This window comes from Taurulus bubalis (assembly GCF_910589615.1).
Source record: "Taurulus bubalis genome assembly, chromosome: 18".
Taxonomy (NCBI): Eukaryota; Metazoa; Chordata; class Actinopteri; order Perciformes; family Cottidae; genus Taurulus; species Taurulus bubalis.
This window is the reverse complement of record NC_136606.1, coordinates 11,385,464-11,400,738: the sequence shown is the minus strand read 5'-3', so window position 1 is coordinate 11,400,738 and position 15,275 is coordinate 11,385,464. Positions and strand designations below refer to the sequence as shown.

Here is a 15,275-nt window from a genome sequence, read left to right as displayed (position 1 = left end):
TTTTATTTTTTCCTTTTCTACTCAGAAATTACATCGCACAGCACAAAGGCCACTTCACGTCTCTTAAGGCTCTCACTCAAACAGGAAACACTGAGGCACCCTTTTCAGGAGCACTCATTTTCCTCATCATGCTCAATCAGTGCAACGTTTAGTTGATTCAAGAGGCGGCGTTGACCTTTTGAGACCTGAGCAAGGAAAGATGAAGAGCTGCGAACAATACCAATGTTAAATGTTGTATAAAAAGGTTCAACTAGTTGCTATTGGGCCAAATACATTATTTTTGAATCTAGCTTTCTTTGTATCTTAATACAATAGGTGTGTAAGTGCTGAGTCATAAATGCCAAAAACAAAACAAAAACACCTCGGTTTTCCCTTTATGCACGATTATGTACATACACTCACATCAGTAAGCTTTCCGTCAGCAAATTATGTTTCCTATCAGACTTCACTCAAACCATTTTCTCTTCATTTGCACTATGACGTTAAACACATTTACACGTCTTGAGAGTACCAGACAATTTGTGAGATGAATAAATAAAGGAGCGTGTTCTTTTTTCTGAGGACATCCCCGTAGATCTGTCTAATGACAGCTGTGGATATTTAACTGTCTTCCTTAAACAGCATTGTCTTAGTTCTGCTTGAACCCGCTCCAATCTTCATTACTATTGCATGTCCTTTGGCCCTTTTTACTCATCAACACTGCATTGCATTATTTACAAACTGGAAACAATTGAAGGAGCGCTGAATTACAGGACTGGGAGTCAGCCATTAAAATCCTAAATTATGAATGGGTATTTCATTTACCATGCCATGCTACATAAAGCACCTATAGTGATGTTATATTTAAGGGACTTGCCCTTCTCTCAGGCTGCTGTTTGTTTTTGGAAGACGAGAAGAGGACAGATTCAGGACAAGACTTTTCTTTTTGACTTGTTCTGGGCAGACATTGGGCAAATACTTGCAAAACCTAATGGGATTGAAGGATTTCCACCGGGGTCTACGGAGCTGCAGGGAGCCCAAAAAAGCAGGGACAGGCTGACAGACAGACAGACTCAATAAATGGCTGGATAGAGACAACGTCAGTCAGATTAGCTGATGGAAACAGAGAGGAGATCACGTTAACGTAACTCAAATGACCCAAGTCATGGTTCAGATAATAAAATGGGTCTTCCTCCACAAATTGATACTGATCACATACCTATGACAGCTTTTGTTTGTCTGCGTCATGCTGGTATCTGACATTAAAGTGCTGATTAACAACCAAACATGAGTTGGAAATAACAAGAAATCTGCTAGGGAAGAGAGAGGCTCTCGTGCAGTATATCTACAAGTGGTAGGCTGTAGCCAATACTCACAATTCCTTCAGTTTGCATCTGATTTTAAAAAACTTCCCTGCAGGCCCACTTTCAAGCCAGCTACCCGTGTGTGCTTGTTCAGATTTACATCAATGTTAGAGATAAAGCCCGCTCCTCTGATCTCCTCCATCAGAGGGAAGAAAAGTGTGTACACAGAGGATATATATATATATATATATATATATATATATATATATATATATATATATATATATATATATATATATATTTTAAAGGGAAGGCACAACCAAATAGAAAAAGAAACATGTTTATTCCTCTTACCTCTTGTGGCACTGTGGAGATTTTCTGTTTTCTGACACCACTGTTATGCCACGGAAGAGAATGGATTTTTTTTTTGTCAAAGAATTGTCCAAGTTACTGTTGATGATCAATAGACCTCACTGTGGCCATTGGTACATTTAAATAGTTGCTAACAAGACTGCAAGTCTACAGACATGCTTGCATATCTGTAAGGCTGTAACCTACATGTACTTAGCAAAGTTAGCTCAATTTTAACTTCAGCATGTTAACATTATCAAAATGACAACGCGAACATGCTGATGTCCAGCAGGTATAATGTTTGCCATGTGTACCACCTTAGTTTAGAGTGTTAGCATGCTAATATTTGCTAATATTTACTAAACACAGCTGAGGCTGATGGGAATGTCCTTAATTTTGAAGATATGTGCTCATAAACCAAAGTATTTTAATTTTGAGGGAATTACTTTTGCAAGTAATTACAATTCATCACCTGGGGACCATGCATGTCTTTATCAAAATGCATTGTTATCCATCCAGTATCTGGACAAGTTATTTAAATAAAAACAAGAATGTTAACCCCATGGTGGCACTAAAAGAAAAAAAGTCTCCAATCAATCCTGCAGATGTTGAGATATTTTACTGAATAAGTGAAAAACGTTGACCTGCTGGTGGCTCTAGGAATAGTCTGAGGACCATCAAAGTCATTAAAAATTACAAGTACTTTGAAATATCTCTACTATTGGATGGCTTGCAAGGAAATTTGCTACAAATATTCAGTCTGGACCAAAGTAGTCAATTTTATGACCAACAGCCCAATGCAAAGCCATGTCGTGGCTCAGCATGTTTAAAACCCACCGGGACATCAGTATCATCAATAATGTACTATTATATACTATATATAAAAAGCTCGTAGCTCTTCCCTAGAAGTTGCTACTCTAATCTGATATTGCGATGTAAAGCAGCAGAATTAGCATGCATCTCAGTGATTAGACTAAATGCAGCTGTCCTGAAGCTGTGACTAAGGAGGTGAAACCTATGAACCTCGATGTCACAGAGAGTAAAAATGATGGATACCCGTTTTACTTGAGAACATATCATATCCAGGAAGAGACATTACAACTCTGGCTTAAATGTGTGATAAATGGAATGAAATAGAGAACGGTGACGACATATGTAGAGAGCTACAATGGACTGAGGCTCAATTTAAAAAACAAAAAGTGTGTCACCACGCTTGTTGTGTGGCAGGCAGACCTAGAGGTGTGGACTGAGAGATTGAGCTCATTATTGAACCAGGGGTTCAGAAGGCCCTGAGCTTCTGTAACCAACACATTTGGTGCTGCAGGAGAAAGGATGAGGGAAGAATATTAGCATGATATAGCTGCAGAGGAGGGTGGGGCCCTGCTGAGTTACACACACTCAGAGGCGGTTAATTGCCTTGAAACATCTCAGTTCAGGGAGCACTTGTGGGTTAGTGGCAGTTCAAAGAGTTGGGAGTATGACTGTAGTTCAATTAAGCACGAAATGATGGCAGTTTGGCCCTTGACCCATAACGGAGGCAGGTTTGTCATTAATTACACATTGTTCATTTTCTTCAAAATATTGGTTATTTTCAACTTCCAGCTGCCAAGTGAATTTAAACAAGCATTGTACTGTGTGAGCTTTATGTGTGAAGCTCTTTTGCTTTGGATACAGTGTGAAGCCTACTGCGAGCTGCGAGCAGCAAGGTAGGGTAGCCCATACTGCTCTGTTGGCTGTGCTCTCTCAGATCTACAGGGGAACTCCATTCCTCGTTAAACGACAAACCACCACCTGTTCTCATTTCATCTCTCTCGTCCTCGCTGTGCCTCTTGGACCACCGGTGAAGGGCAGACACCCAGGTACTCCTTGAGGAATGGAGGCAAGTTTCCCATTCAAAACATTTCCCATCCATTTCCTGATGGCCGCCACCTGTTCACTCCCCCTACCCCTCTTCCCACCATCACAACCACATCCACACACACCTCGCTCCCGTGTGAGGGATGAGCAGATTGTTGAGGGATGAGAGTGGATTGTCACTGTCACAGAGGGCAAAGGAGGAAAGAAGGTGGGTACTCTGTGTTACTGGATGGCCCCCAAGTTCCAGATGTCACTCTTTTAATGATATAATTATGACCGTCTTACGACTCCCCTTGGCCTTCAGTCTGTACTGTAAACTGCACATTGCACACACACACACACACACACACACACACTTAAACACGCATTGTTCCTGCATATTGTTATCATTCAAAGTCTGTGTGCCTTTGCCATTCATATTATAATGCTGTCTTTCTGAGACATAGTCTGTAGGTAGCTCAGGAAGTTAATTTATATTTTTTCCTGCTGTCAAATACTATCACAAAGAACAGCTTGATAGTTGAAATAAAATCATATATCAATCGGATAAAAGGTGAAGCACGAAAGAGCCTCACAAAAGGATTTATCTTCATGACAGCTTATCAATCACATATCAAACTGGCCAGCTTCTTCTTTGCTGACACCCTGGAGCTGAGGCCATCTGGATCGGCCATTTTCTGGTCATTAACCATGCTCACTTCTTAAGAATCCTAAAGTACTTGCTTTTTTTCTGAAAGAAAGACTCAGACTGGTAACTCCATGTTCACAGTTTGAACCACTTGGTTTGCTAAATTCTATCTTTGCTTGGTGTCGGAGAGACGTTGCTTTTGGAAGAGGAGCGTGATGAAAGGCGTTTTGATCCGGAGGCATACAGCCCAACAGTGTGAGACGCACAAAATGGTTGCTACCTAGCTGAAATTCAACAAACATGCACTCCACGAATACATGGGAAACTGTGAAGAACGATCACAATGAATACCACGATGAGCTGTTGTTTCAGTGGAGACCTGATAATGATGAAGGCAGTCCCTTCTCTAACAGGGCTAATTGGAGTTCAGAGGCATCTAATGCATCATAGATGGAGAAGGAGAAGGTCTCAGTGGTGTATGGCACCGCTGGCACGAGATCACAAGCATTAATAGAGCTGCACCTTTCACTCTGGGTCGAAAGACATCTGTTGCCAGCAGGTGACCACGGCTTTATCATTACCAGCTAGACCCACCGATGTTTTCCTGACATGACAATTTAAAGCGATATATATGTTTGCTGGCTAATTCAAGCTGTCAACATCATCCCTGTTTGCACGTGAAAAATGGGTGCACCATGCAGCGCACCAGATGGCAGGAATGGACCATCAATCTGGGACAGCAGACATTTGATGGATGGATTCTCCAGAGTAAACAGTTTCAAACTTAGAACCACACTGAGAAGAAATTTGCTCACAAATGAGCACTTTTGTGTCGACATTACGCACTAAAAAGATGCTGTCTTTGACTTACGGTTTACAGGCACAATACAGAATCCAAATGGGAAAAAGCAGCAGTCCCACCACCAAGGATTGGAATCGGCTAGCACTCCAAAATTGATTGTTTTTAATAGAAGGACGAACACTATTCAAGAAGGTCAGATGTCTCTCGGATTCAATGCTACAATCAATATTTTCACAATAACAATGTATCAAATGACAATGCAAACAGGGGTAGCTTGAAGTGATAAATCTACAGAGTTAATCCCTAAATCTGCAGCTCCTTTTGGCTTATTGAGCTTCATAATACATTCATCTGATTGTTAAGCTGTCTGACCCGCAACTTCCCTGTTTAGGTTTACTGTCAGGACTCTCCTTAAGTCTTGTTCTGCTGCAGAAGCTGGCGGTTTTCAGCAAAGAAGAACTAAATCTTTTAAAAATCATTGCACACTTTGTGCACAGCACCAAACCTGCCCGGACGGATGGTGAACACAGAGGAGCAATTTATATTAATAAACCTCATTTATACAACACTTTTCAAAACGAAGTAAAGCACTTTTGCTTTACATGGTTGAAATGAGAGCGCAATGAAATGAAATCACAGATTCAAATGGAAATAAAATACCCCAATGTAATATAAGAAACAAGAAAGCAATAACATTAAAAAGCTAAAACAGGTTGAAATAAAATGATGTACTTGCATTAATAAGTGAAACTGATACTACTGATTAAAATGTCTGGTCAGCTTCCTTTTCTTTATTTAGCAGCTAAAGTGCCACTTGTAGTTACATAATTACAGTTAGATGAGAAGATCTTACCCTCCCATGCCTGAAATGATCAATATGGAGCTGAAGCTGGTAGCAGCTTAGCTTAGCTTAGCATGGAGACTGAAAACAGGTGGAACCAGAGAGCATGACTCTCTCCAAAGGTCACAAAATATGCATATCAGCACCTTACTCGTGTGTAGTGTTCGGGTCTGTGGGACCCATTTTAATTTTTTTGCAAAAGAAAAATGACATTCATTTCAACATTGTTGAAAAATTCAAGCACCGACACCTGTCTGCTCGCACTTTCCCGCACATTTCATCCTCTGTCTTGCGGGAATGATATCATGATAATCATATTCCATCCCAGCTGCAAATTGGGGGCGGTACACAATAAATATAGCTTTGCCCGTGTGGGAACTTCCTTATCATAACTGATCAAGGTGACAAAACATGATCTGCTCTAACCTCATGGTTCTATGCTCTGACATTGTTGTCTCCCTGCAAAACCACAACTTGTTGTTTTTCCACTTTGTTCATTCTACGGAATAATTAGATGTAACGTTTGGACAGAGCCAGGCGAGCTGTTTCAACCCGTTTCCAGTCTTTATGATAAGCTATGCTAACTGGTGGCAGCTTCATATTTAAGGGACAGTGGTATCAGTACTAAACTAGCAAGAAAGTGTGTTGGGATATTAAAATTAGAACTGGCAACTGCAAAATAAACTGTAAACATATGTACATGACAATTAGGAAGGGGCTATTATTAAAAAAATTAATTAGTTTGCCAGGCCAAACCGTGCATGTCACATTCAAGCACATGCTTTTAATGAGACTTAAGCTGAGGAGGAAAGATATACTGGAATTTCTGTTGATTTTATCAAGATTTTTTTGTTTACTTTTATCATTTTCAGTTTGCGGAAACCGCAGCAGATTTGACATTTTTGTCACGTGACAACTTCCCTTCAAAGACAAGAGAAACACTCCTAAGCAGGCAGCACCCTGGGTACGAAGTGGCAGAGTGAGCCGGCTGAATATCACAATGTTTGCAAATTCAAACCTGCTGAGATGGCGTGCCACGTCTTGACAAGTTGCACTATCCGAGCAAAATAAAATCTCTCCCACTGAATTCAGAGTATAAACAGTTTGAAAAGCTGGAAATTTATAAAGAAAAAGGGGGGGGAAAAGGAACAGTGGGATGCGGAGACAAGTCCTTTTATGACGGCGGCATTTCCATATGACATGCGACCACCAGTCTGTGCCATGAATAAATCATCCTGAACCGGGCAGAGTAAACAGTTGTGTATCTTCACCTCAGATGCCTGGAGATGCCTGTCAGACGCAGTAGTTAACAAAGCCTGCCTCCTCATCATGATGCAGACCGTATTTCAGCAGATCCAGGTCCAAATCCGACACCCATTACCAATCCACACCCCATCTTCTCCTCCCTCTACAACGCAGGAACTCACCCGTGTTCCTCCAAAGACGACTTAAAGAGAAGTTAAAGCGAGGGTGGTGGCAATGCTGCTAATCTTCCCCCAGAGTCTCCCCTTCACTGGGTTGTATTTAAAGACTGCCCGGACGGTCTCTGTAAATTAGGCAACCAGCGCTCTGGGACGAGTGGCCAATTTGTACCCACTGTGGAGAGAGAATCATTGAGACTTAAATGATTTTATCCATTAACTGCAAGCATGATCAGGCTGGTGTGAAGAGCATCAGTGTGTCCGAGCTTTGGTATGATCTGAACTCTGCATGTAAGGTGCTCAATCAGGTCCAATGACAGTGATGCTTTCACAAAATAATTTCATGTGAGAACACACAAAGTGTACAAAGATCTTCTTTTTTTTTAGAATATAGTTTTTTTGTTTTTATTTATAATTTATAATTGGCAGATACAAAAAACTCTTGAACTGTATCCAAAGTGTGCAATAAATCACTGTTGATTTTTTTCCAAAAGAAAAATACAAAAAGACCATCTACTTTGGAAAGTTGACAACCAATGTAAACTGGAGTGAACTGGTAATTCTACAAAGGGTTTACGAATCGCTACTAATGCTCTTTTAACTGACTACAATTGTTAAATCTGCTTTGCTCTCCCAAGATGAAAACCAAAGTCAATATGTTTAAATACATCTACATTGGCGACATTCTATTCCCCCGTTGTTAAATACAAGAAAGGCAATCATATCCGTAAGCAGCACAAATGTGTAAAAACACATTAAAATGAAATACGAGTTTACAAATTGTACCAAGATGTTCATGTGAGAGAGGGTAAACAAACAAAGTAAGGGGGGGCATTTTGAAACATAGTGTTGTAAACAATCACCTTCACTCACGGAGATGCACAAAAAGAAAACAGAGCTTGTTAAGTGCTAAACAGCTGTTATTAATTCAAAATGCTTCAGCAGTCTGAACAAGCATCAACTTCTGGAATCAAACATTGAAGGCAATAACGCTTAATAATTAACTAATAGGTTGAAATGTCACAGCAGCAACACCACATGAAACGGGTTCCTGCTCGGCAAAATCTGGTGACAAATTGTAAATTAAAAATGGAAATGCAATTAAAAGAACATTGTATTAAAAAAGACTAACATTTTACTTTCACATTTCAACTGAAACAAATACACACACCCCCCAAAAAAAAAAAGTTTCAAATTTACATCCACGTTCTTGCCATGATCCAACTCCTTGACAGCCCATGAGCATTAGCAGAGGCGTTGATATGATGCTGGTGCCTTACCCTTTATATCCCACAGATGACAAAAACAAAACAATCTTGTTTCAATCTAAACAGTCATATAAACACATGAGGACAAATGTGTGACTTTAATTCTTTTCTTTTTTTAAACTGCCATCTGAAGGAGAACTCTAGGCAGGAGAGGATCCTGTCAACGGAGAATATTCAAGTGCAAAAATGTGACAACGTTGTTCTTATGATTCTCATGCTTTCTGAAACTGGTCTGCAGGCAGATAAAATGAATACCTCAAACAAGCGTACATTCCTTTTGCACAGCCCCATCCCCCAGATGGCAAATGTCACAAAATAAACTCACATAAGGATTCTAAAAAGAAAAAAACATTTCTTGTACACAGAATGTCCAGCCAATGTTTGTGACAGAAAAGTGTCCCTCTACAGCCAAACGCACAACCTAGATCCTTCATTCCTATACAACTCAAAGGTTTAAGCTTTAAGATGCAAAGTCTTTAAACATGCAACACCATTCAAAGTTCCTATCTAATTTCTGCTGTGCTAGATTCATGGTAACTTCCTCAGACACCGACATTTCCAGATAACTAAAACTAGAACTATGCGCTAACGACCTACCAAAGCTGTCTGAGAGACCATTTTCCAAATACTTTTTAAAGGACACTGATGTCAAAAAAGATGCTCATTCATAATATGAAAACACAATTCCCTGTCAAAGTATCCATATAAAGCACTTGCGTAGCTTACTGTGTGCTCTTCCCTTTACTCCGGCACAAACAGCCAAGTAGAGACAATCTGTGGGCTAGTGCAGCTCTGTGGGGACAATGTGAATAAGTAATGGCGAAATGTTTGTGGGTTTTTTGCAAATGTCCTTGAATCCTATATGACACTAATGGTGCCATGCAGCTGTTTTGTTGTGTGCCGAGATCCTGGCATCACTCCCATATGGCGAGGGGGACTTAACCCTGGCTTTCCCAAATCCTTTTACCTAAGCTCGCACATTGTCTGGACTTCTTTTGATGTGGGTCCGGCTCATTACAACTGACTAGAGGTCTGTTTGTCCGTTGTAGGTGAACTGAGGGCAACTATCTTTACTTATAAGCAGCCAAAGGTAAATGGAATTGTGCATTAAACAGCTTTTTGCTCAGAGTTGCGCTTGAACACACTTTAACCGTGACATCCCCTCTTATTTAGAGTAACTCTACGTTGCCGTCGTTACTACATGCAGATACAAGCATTACAGATAGTGACAAAGTTGTTAGGCCTGAGCTGCGGTGCAGTTTTTGTAACATTCCTAATGCAGAAAGAGTTAACGGTTAATGGTAATACTTCAAAAAGGTTTATAGATCATCGTGATGCTGTTTCCATAAACAGCACATTAAAATCCAGCATAGTCAGTACCTTTAGGTTTGCACGTTATATAATGGCTACATGCAGCCATATTATTTAAAGTTACTTATCTTACCAAACTGTTAAAGCCCTTACAGACCAGCACATTTTGGGCATCTTTTGCAACATGTTCATTTTGTGGGCCTAGTATTTTTATTGATATGGTGCTGTGTTTAGGGTTTCATCTTTTGTTTGACCAATATGCATCCATGTCTATTAATGTCCATGTTTATACAAATGAAAGCAGGAAACATGACTCAAATATAAAGGCTGCACCAGGCTAAGCACACTGAAGCACAACTGTATTTGTAGACAGTCAGTTATAACTTCAGTCAATACCTGAGGAAGAAACTGCATCCACTGGACAAGTAGATATCGAAAAAATATGGTTAACATGAAATTCATAGGTTGGCCATCATCACTTGTTGTACAATGAAGCCTCACCTTGCTATTTGACAAATTGCATATTATGCAAAATTATGTTCTAAATTGTAGTTTGGTCATGCTGAAAAGCATGGTTAATGTTGCACAATTTGACAAGAAATACAAAGCAAAAGATGATCAAAATAGGTCAGTCTGCAGAAAATTTGACATTTGATTTTAAAATCTTCATCGTAGCAATACATTTTCATCTTTTAAATGTGGTTGATAAAAATTCAATTTATTTTGAAATTCAGATTCATTTTTTTCCTACAGGCTAAATTTTAAAAGGAGATGGCAATTCTTTGAAAATCTGCTCTACTTGGACAGCTGGGTGTTACACTACACTAATGTCTGCACCTAATAAATGTAGCTAAGACAACTTGGCTGTATCCCTATTCTATACTTCTGCAATAGATTATGTGCTGGCCTATGTTTCTGGAAGTAGAGCCTCCTAAAACCAGCAGAAACACCCATTACAATGGAATGGAGGACTTAACAGTGACACAGTCACCTGGACACAATTCAAGAACTACCAGAACCAATCATCTCAAAACTGTGGTTGTCTGTAGTAAACCTTGTTTAAATCTCTTGACTGAACACAAAAGTGCAAATTGCTACCACTGTCCTATCTCTGTGTTCTCAGTAGTGCTTCTCTTGCAGATAATCTTTCATCTTGTTAGGTAAGGGCAGTTTCTGGATCAGATCTATCCTTGTGTATTGTCTAATGACAAAGCGACAGAGATACTGCAGGGAGCGCACTTGCATAAAACGAGATACTGGGTTGGTTAGTCTGACAGGGTAGGTTGCAGACCCTGGTAAGCGAGACCTGGAATAGCAAAAAGCTCCATTCTCGGAGTCTCTGATAGAGTGTTCGATCAAGTCAACGATGGATGTGTGTCCCTCCACGTCAGGCTGCTCATAGAAGCTGAAGCGTCCATTGGAGTGTTCAATGCGTGTGTGGAGGGTTTTGCCCTGTGACCTGAAACTCAGGCTGAGCAGGTACCTGTCATCTGAGCTGTCTCTGACCAGGAACGAGCCATCAGCCAAGTTGACCAGCTTTTCCTCGGCCTCCCAGCGTGTGATGGGGCCCCAGTACCAGCCTTGCCTCGCCAGCTTCTTCAGCTCCTCTGTCAGACTGGTGACGATCATGGGCCCGCTGCTCTGCACTGACTCGTACACCCGACTGACCCCAGGAGCTGAATTTGGGTCAAAGTTGAGGTGGAGTCTTACCCTATCAGCTACCTGGCTGTCCAAAGAGCTGAACCCTGAAAAAGTCCTTGGAAAACGTCCATTACTCATGAGTGGCAGGAGTGGAGAGAGGGGAGTTGGGACCTCTACTCGAGAACTTTGGAGCATTAAGCCAGCGGAACCAATGAGAAGACTATTAACTGAGGTTTCCAAGAAGAGATCCGGAGGCATCCCACAAACCAGTTCATGTTCCTCCTGTCCCTGGTCTGTGTGGAGGGACGCATTGTCTGCTTCAGTCACCACCTCCATAGGAGAGGAGCTATCCAGGCAGAAAGAGTGGGACCCTTCTGGGTACATTCCCTCATCTAAAGGCATTGTGTACTGGATGTAGTCCTGGGGAGTCAACCCCAGCACCACAGGCACATCATTTTCATCGATATTTAGATGCAGCTCCCCGTTTTGTGGCTGTTGGAGATGCTTTAAGGATTCTGCTTGGTCCTGAAAGAGCCCTTCCATTTGAAAATCATGAAATTCTTTCCGGACACCATTTAAGTTGGGACTTGGGCTGGGAGAGTGAACCATGGCTTTAACTTTTACCTCCATCTTGATACACGCTTCATCAGAGTTTACAGAGCGCAGAGGCCATGGTGAAGGGCTATAATGGTGACTACGTAGGGACGCAGATCTAAGGGGTCTCTGGGCTTTCACCTCATTGTAGCTGATGGGCACAGAAGAGGATGAGAAGGTGTCATCATCATCCGCTGAGCCTATGGCAGAGGAGCTGCCTTTTACTTTTGCCTTCTGCTTAGCAGACAGTCTCCTTTTTAGTGATCCCATCAGGCTCTCACTCTTTGAGCGGCTCTTATTCTGGCCTCCTTTGTCCTCTTCACTACCAAGGTCACACCCAGATAGCTCTTTGGTGTAGCAGCCCCCAAAAAGTGACTCTTCCTTCGAAAAATCCGTCGTCACCGAGGGCTGCTGGAGCATGACAAAGTCACCGTCCTCTTTGCCCTTTATGCTGAGGGACTTGCGGATGGTCTTAAGGCTTATCTTCTTCATTCTGACAGGCCCTCCAAAGTGGGGGCATGGGTTGACTCTCCTGGTATCCTGATGAACGTACTATCCACAGTGTCCCCCCATCAGGCCGCACGAAACAAGTCATGCATACAGTGGAGCCATTAAACCCTGTAGAAAGAACAAACACAAAATATTATAGATATTAAATTATAATATTTGTTTAAAAAATACTTCTTTAGTATTGAATTTTCAACAAAATTCTGAATTCAGGTCCACTGTAATTTAACAACTGTACTGCACATTACAGTCTATTAGTGCAATTTCTCAGACGAACAGTTAAAAACATAAAGACATTAATTTTGCCACATAAAACAGAATAACGCAGCAAATCCTCAACGTTGACAAGCAGGGGCCTGAAAATGTTTTGCATTTTAGCTTGAAAATGAAGAGATTACTCAATTATTAATTGTCTTATTGTTTCAGCTCTAAACTCTGTAATCCCAGCATAATGGATTTGTAATAAAACAATGAATATAAGTGCCATACTTCATGTCTGGTAGAAAATCCTTTGTTTCATTGACTGTTTGAAGTCTATGATGAACAGATATTAAAAGACGCGTGTTACTTTCCCAGGTCATATTCTGCTAGGCTTGTGCGGCTGCCACTGTCCTTTAAACTCCTTGGTTGTGTTGGCTGTGTGTTTAGGATCACTGGCCTGCAACATTGTTTACTATGGAACATACTAACAGCCTTATAACTAAAAGCCAGGACTTATACCACACAGTCAATCTGACATGTATAATCTAATTTGCTAGGCGGTACAGCCAAACAGAAAAGATATCCCAGTTCCAATAGTCAATGTCCATACTGTAATGTAATTCATTACTATATTAAATTAACAAAAATAATTTATCAAAAAAACAGTATCTGGAGACATGTGCTACTTAGACGCAAGCTAAATAAAGCTGCTCGATATCAAGACAGCTGCAATCTGATTACTCACCATTATGTGCAGGAAAATGGTGACTCAGTTGGATGGGTCAAGTTCCACTTCCACCACCTTTCATTTGAAGCTATGAAAAACAAAGCCAGTTCATTTGAGAAGTTCGACACGTCTGATTTACACTTGATTATATATGTTAATAACACATTATGCAATACAATATACACAACAACACAAACAGTATGTGAAAGGAAAGTCAACGTTAGCTAGGTATGTCCTGACCTGGCAAGGCCTACCGTCACAACAGCATGTCTTTAGCTTAGCTACGCATGTCGGGTTGTGACTTTACTTTAATGACAATATTCTGACACCATCTGCACCACTACGATATAACAAGTAACGTTACACTTTAAACACTAAGACCACGAGAAACAATATGGTTCATCGATACAAATTGCCATTTTAACATATATTGGTTTGCTTGTATGCTAACGTAAAATAGCTAACATGCAGTTCACTAGTTTGTTAGCATGGCTACTTTCCAGGCAAATCTGTACACATGTAAATATATATTATATATGCACATTATAGTTTCTCATACCCGGTCACTTCTGCGTGTCTCAGTAGGCAAAACAACCCAGAAGGGATGGCATCTCTCTTGCACAACACGTTCATGAAAGGTTCGCTTCTTCACAACTGTTGGCTAACGTTAGCTTCGGCTAATATTAGCTACATAAGTCAATAAGCTAGCTTTGTGAGCGTTTGCTGTCGAAAACATTACCGTCAGCCTTCCTTTAGTCAACTACTGCGCCCAAAGCGAGTGTATCGCGTTATTGTGGCCGAGTTTGGTTCTTCTCTAAACGTGCCGGTGTACATGTCCGCCTGGAATGACACAATAAGGTGACATCTTTCTGTCTAGGTTGGCTAACACTTTGTAGCTGACGGCCTCTTCCTTTCTTCCTTTGTTGCCTGTTGAATTGTGGGAGCAGGAGGGGATGCAGCGAATCAGCAGCTACAGCAAGTGTTTACGTCCCAGAGGCAGAGCAACCCAAACACTTAGAAATTGCGTATATATTTTTTTTACTGAATATATGGGGGAGGAGGGGAATACAACATTATCTTACCAAAGCATACACAAATAGTTGTACTTAATCTGCAAATGATTTGATTTATAACCAAACAATTAACATACCTAATCTGTGTCATGCTTTTTTCATTTCACATAATGTTTCGAAGTCTGTGGTTGGGATGTTGTTTTGTATTTAGAGTGATAATGTCGAAGATTTTCACTGAAATAAATGTATGTTAAATCGCTATCTATCTCTGAAGGAGGTAACACAATGTTGATTGAACCTATTGCATTATTTATATATGTGCAGTGAACTGGGTGTCAAAAATGCTGTATTACCGTTTTCTCCATTATTCTCCACAAAAAAAAATTTGAACTATGCACACAATTCTGAAAAATATATAAAATAAGATAAAATAAAATAAAATAATCCTTAGTCTCGCAGGATTACAGCAGCAGTGCACACAAAAGACACATAGTAAAATAAAAAACAAGCAATATAAATAAACAGTAAAACAGTAATTCTACAATAGCAATATCATTTATATATATATATATATATATATATATATATATATATATATATATATATATATATATATATATATATATATATACATATGGAATAAAAAGTATTTAAAATGTATTTATATTGCACCAGATTAAAGTGATTAAAGTATGTGAAATAAAATACTCCAGACCTCTACATTTTAAGCACAATTCCAATTTTTTTTAAACAAATAAAAATTATAAATCAACCCATGAAACTCAACTTTTTAGGGTGGTGGCGTGAAACTCACCCGTCCCCAAATGACC

The 15,275-nt window shown here is 40.2% G+C and overlaps 1 protein-coding gene across 1 annotated transcript; it reads right to left on the bottom strand.

Annotated features, from left to right (window-relative positions):
* Window positions 1-10,881: 10,881 nt before the first annotated feature.
* On the bottom strand, window positions 10,882-12,504 carry socs6a (suppressor of cytokine signaling 6a; the record flags this gene model as incomplete). The annotated part of the gene is made up of 1 exon (XM_079234209.1): window positions 10,882-12,504. Exon 1 carries the CDS (start codon window positions 12,487-12,489, stop codon window positions 10,882-10,884), a length of 1,608 nt encoding a protein of 535 aa, XP_079090335.1. The 5' UTR covers window positions 12,490-12,504.
* Window positions 12,505-15,275: the final 2,771 nt, after the last annotated feature.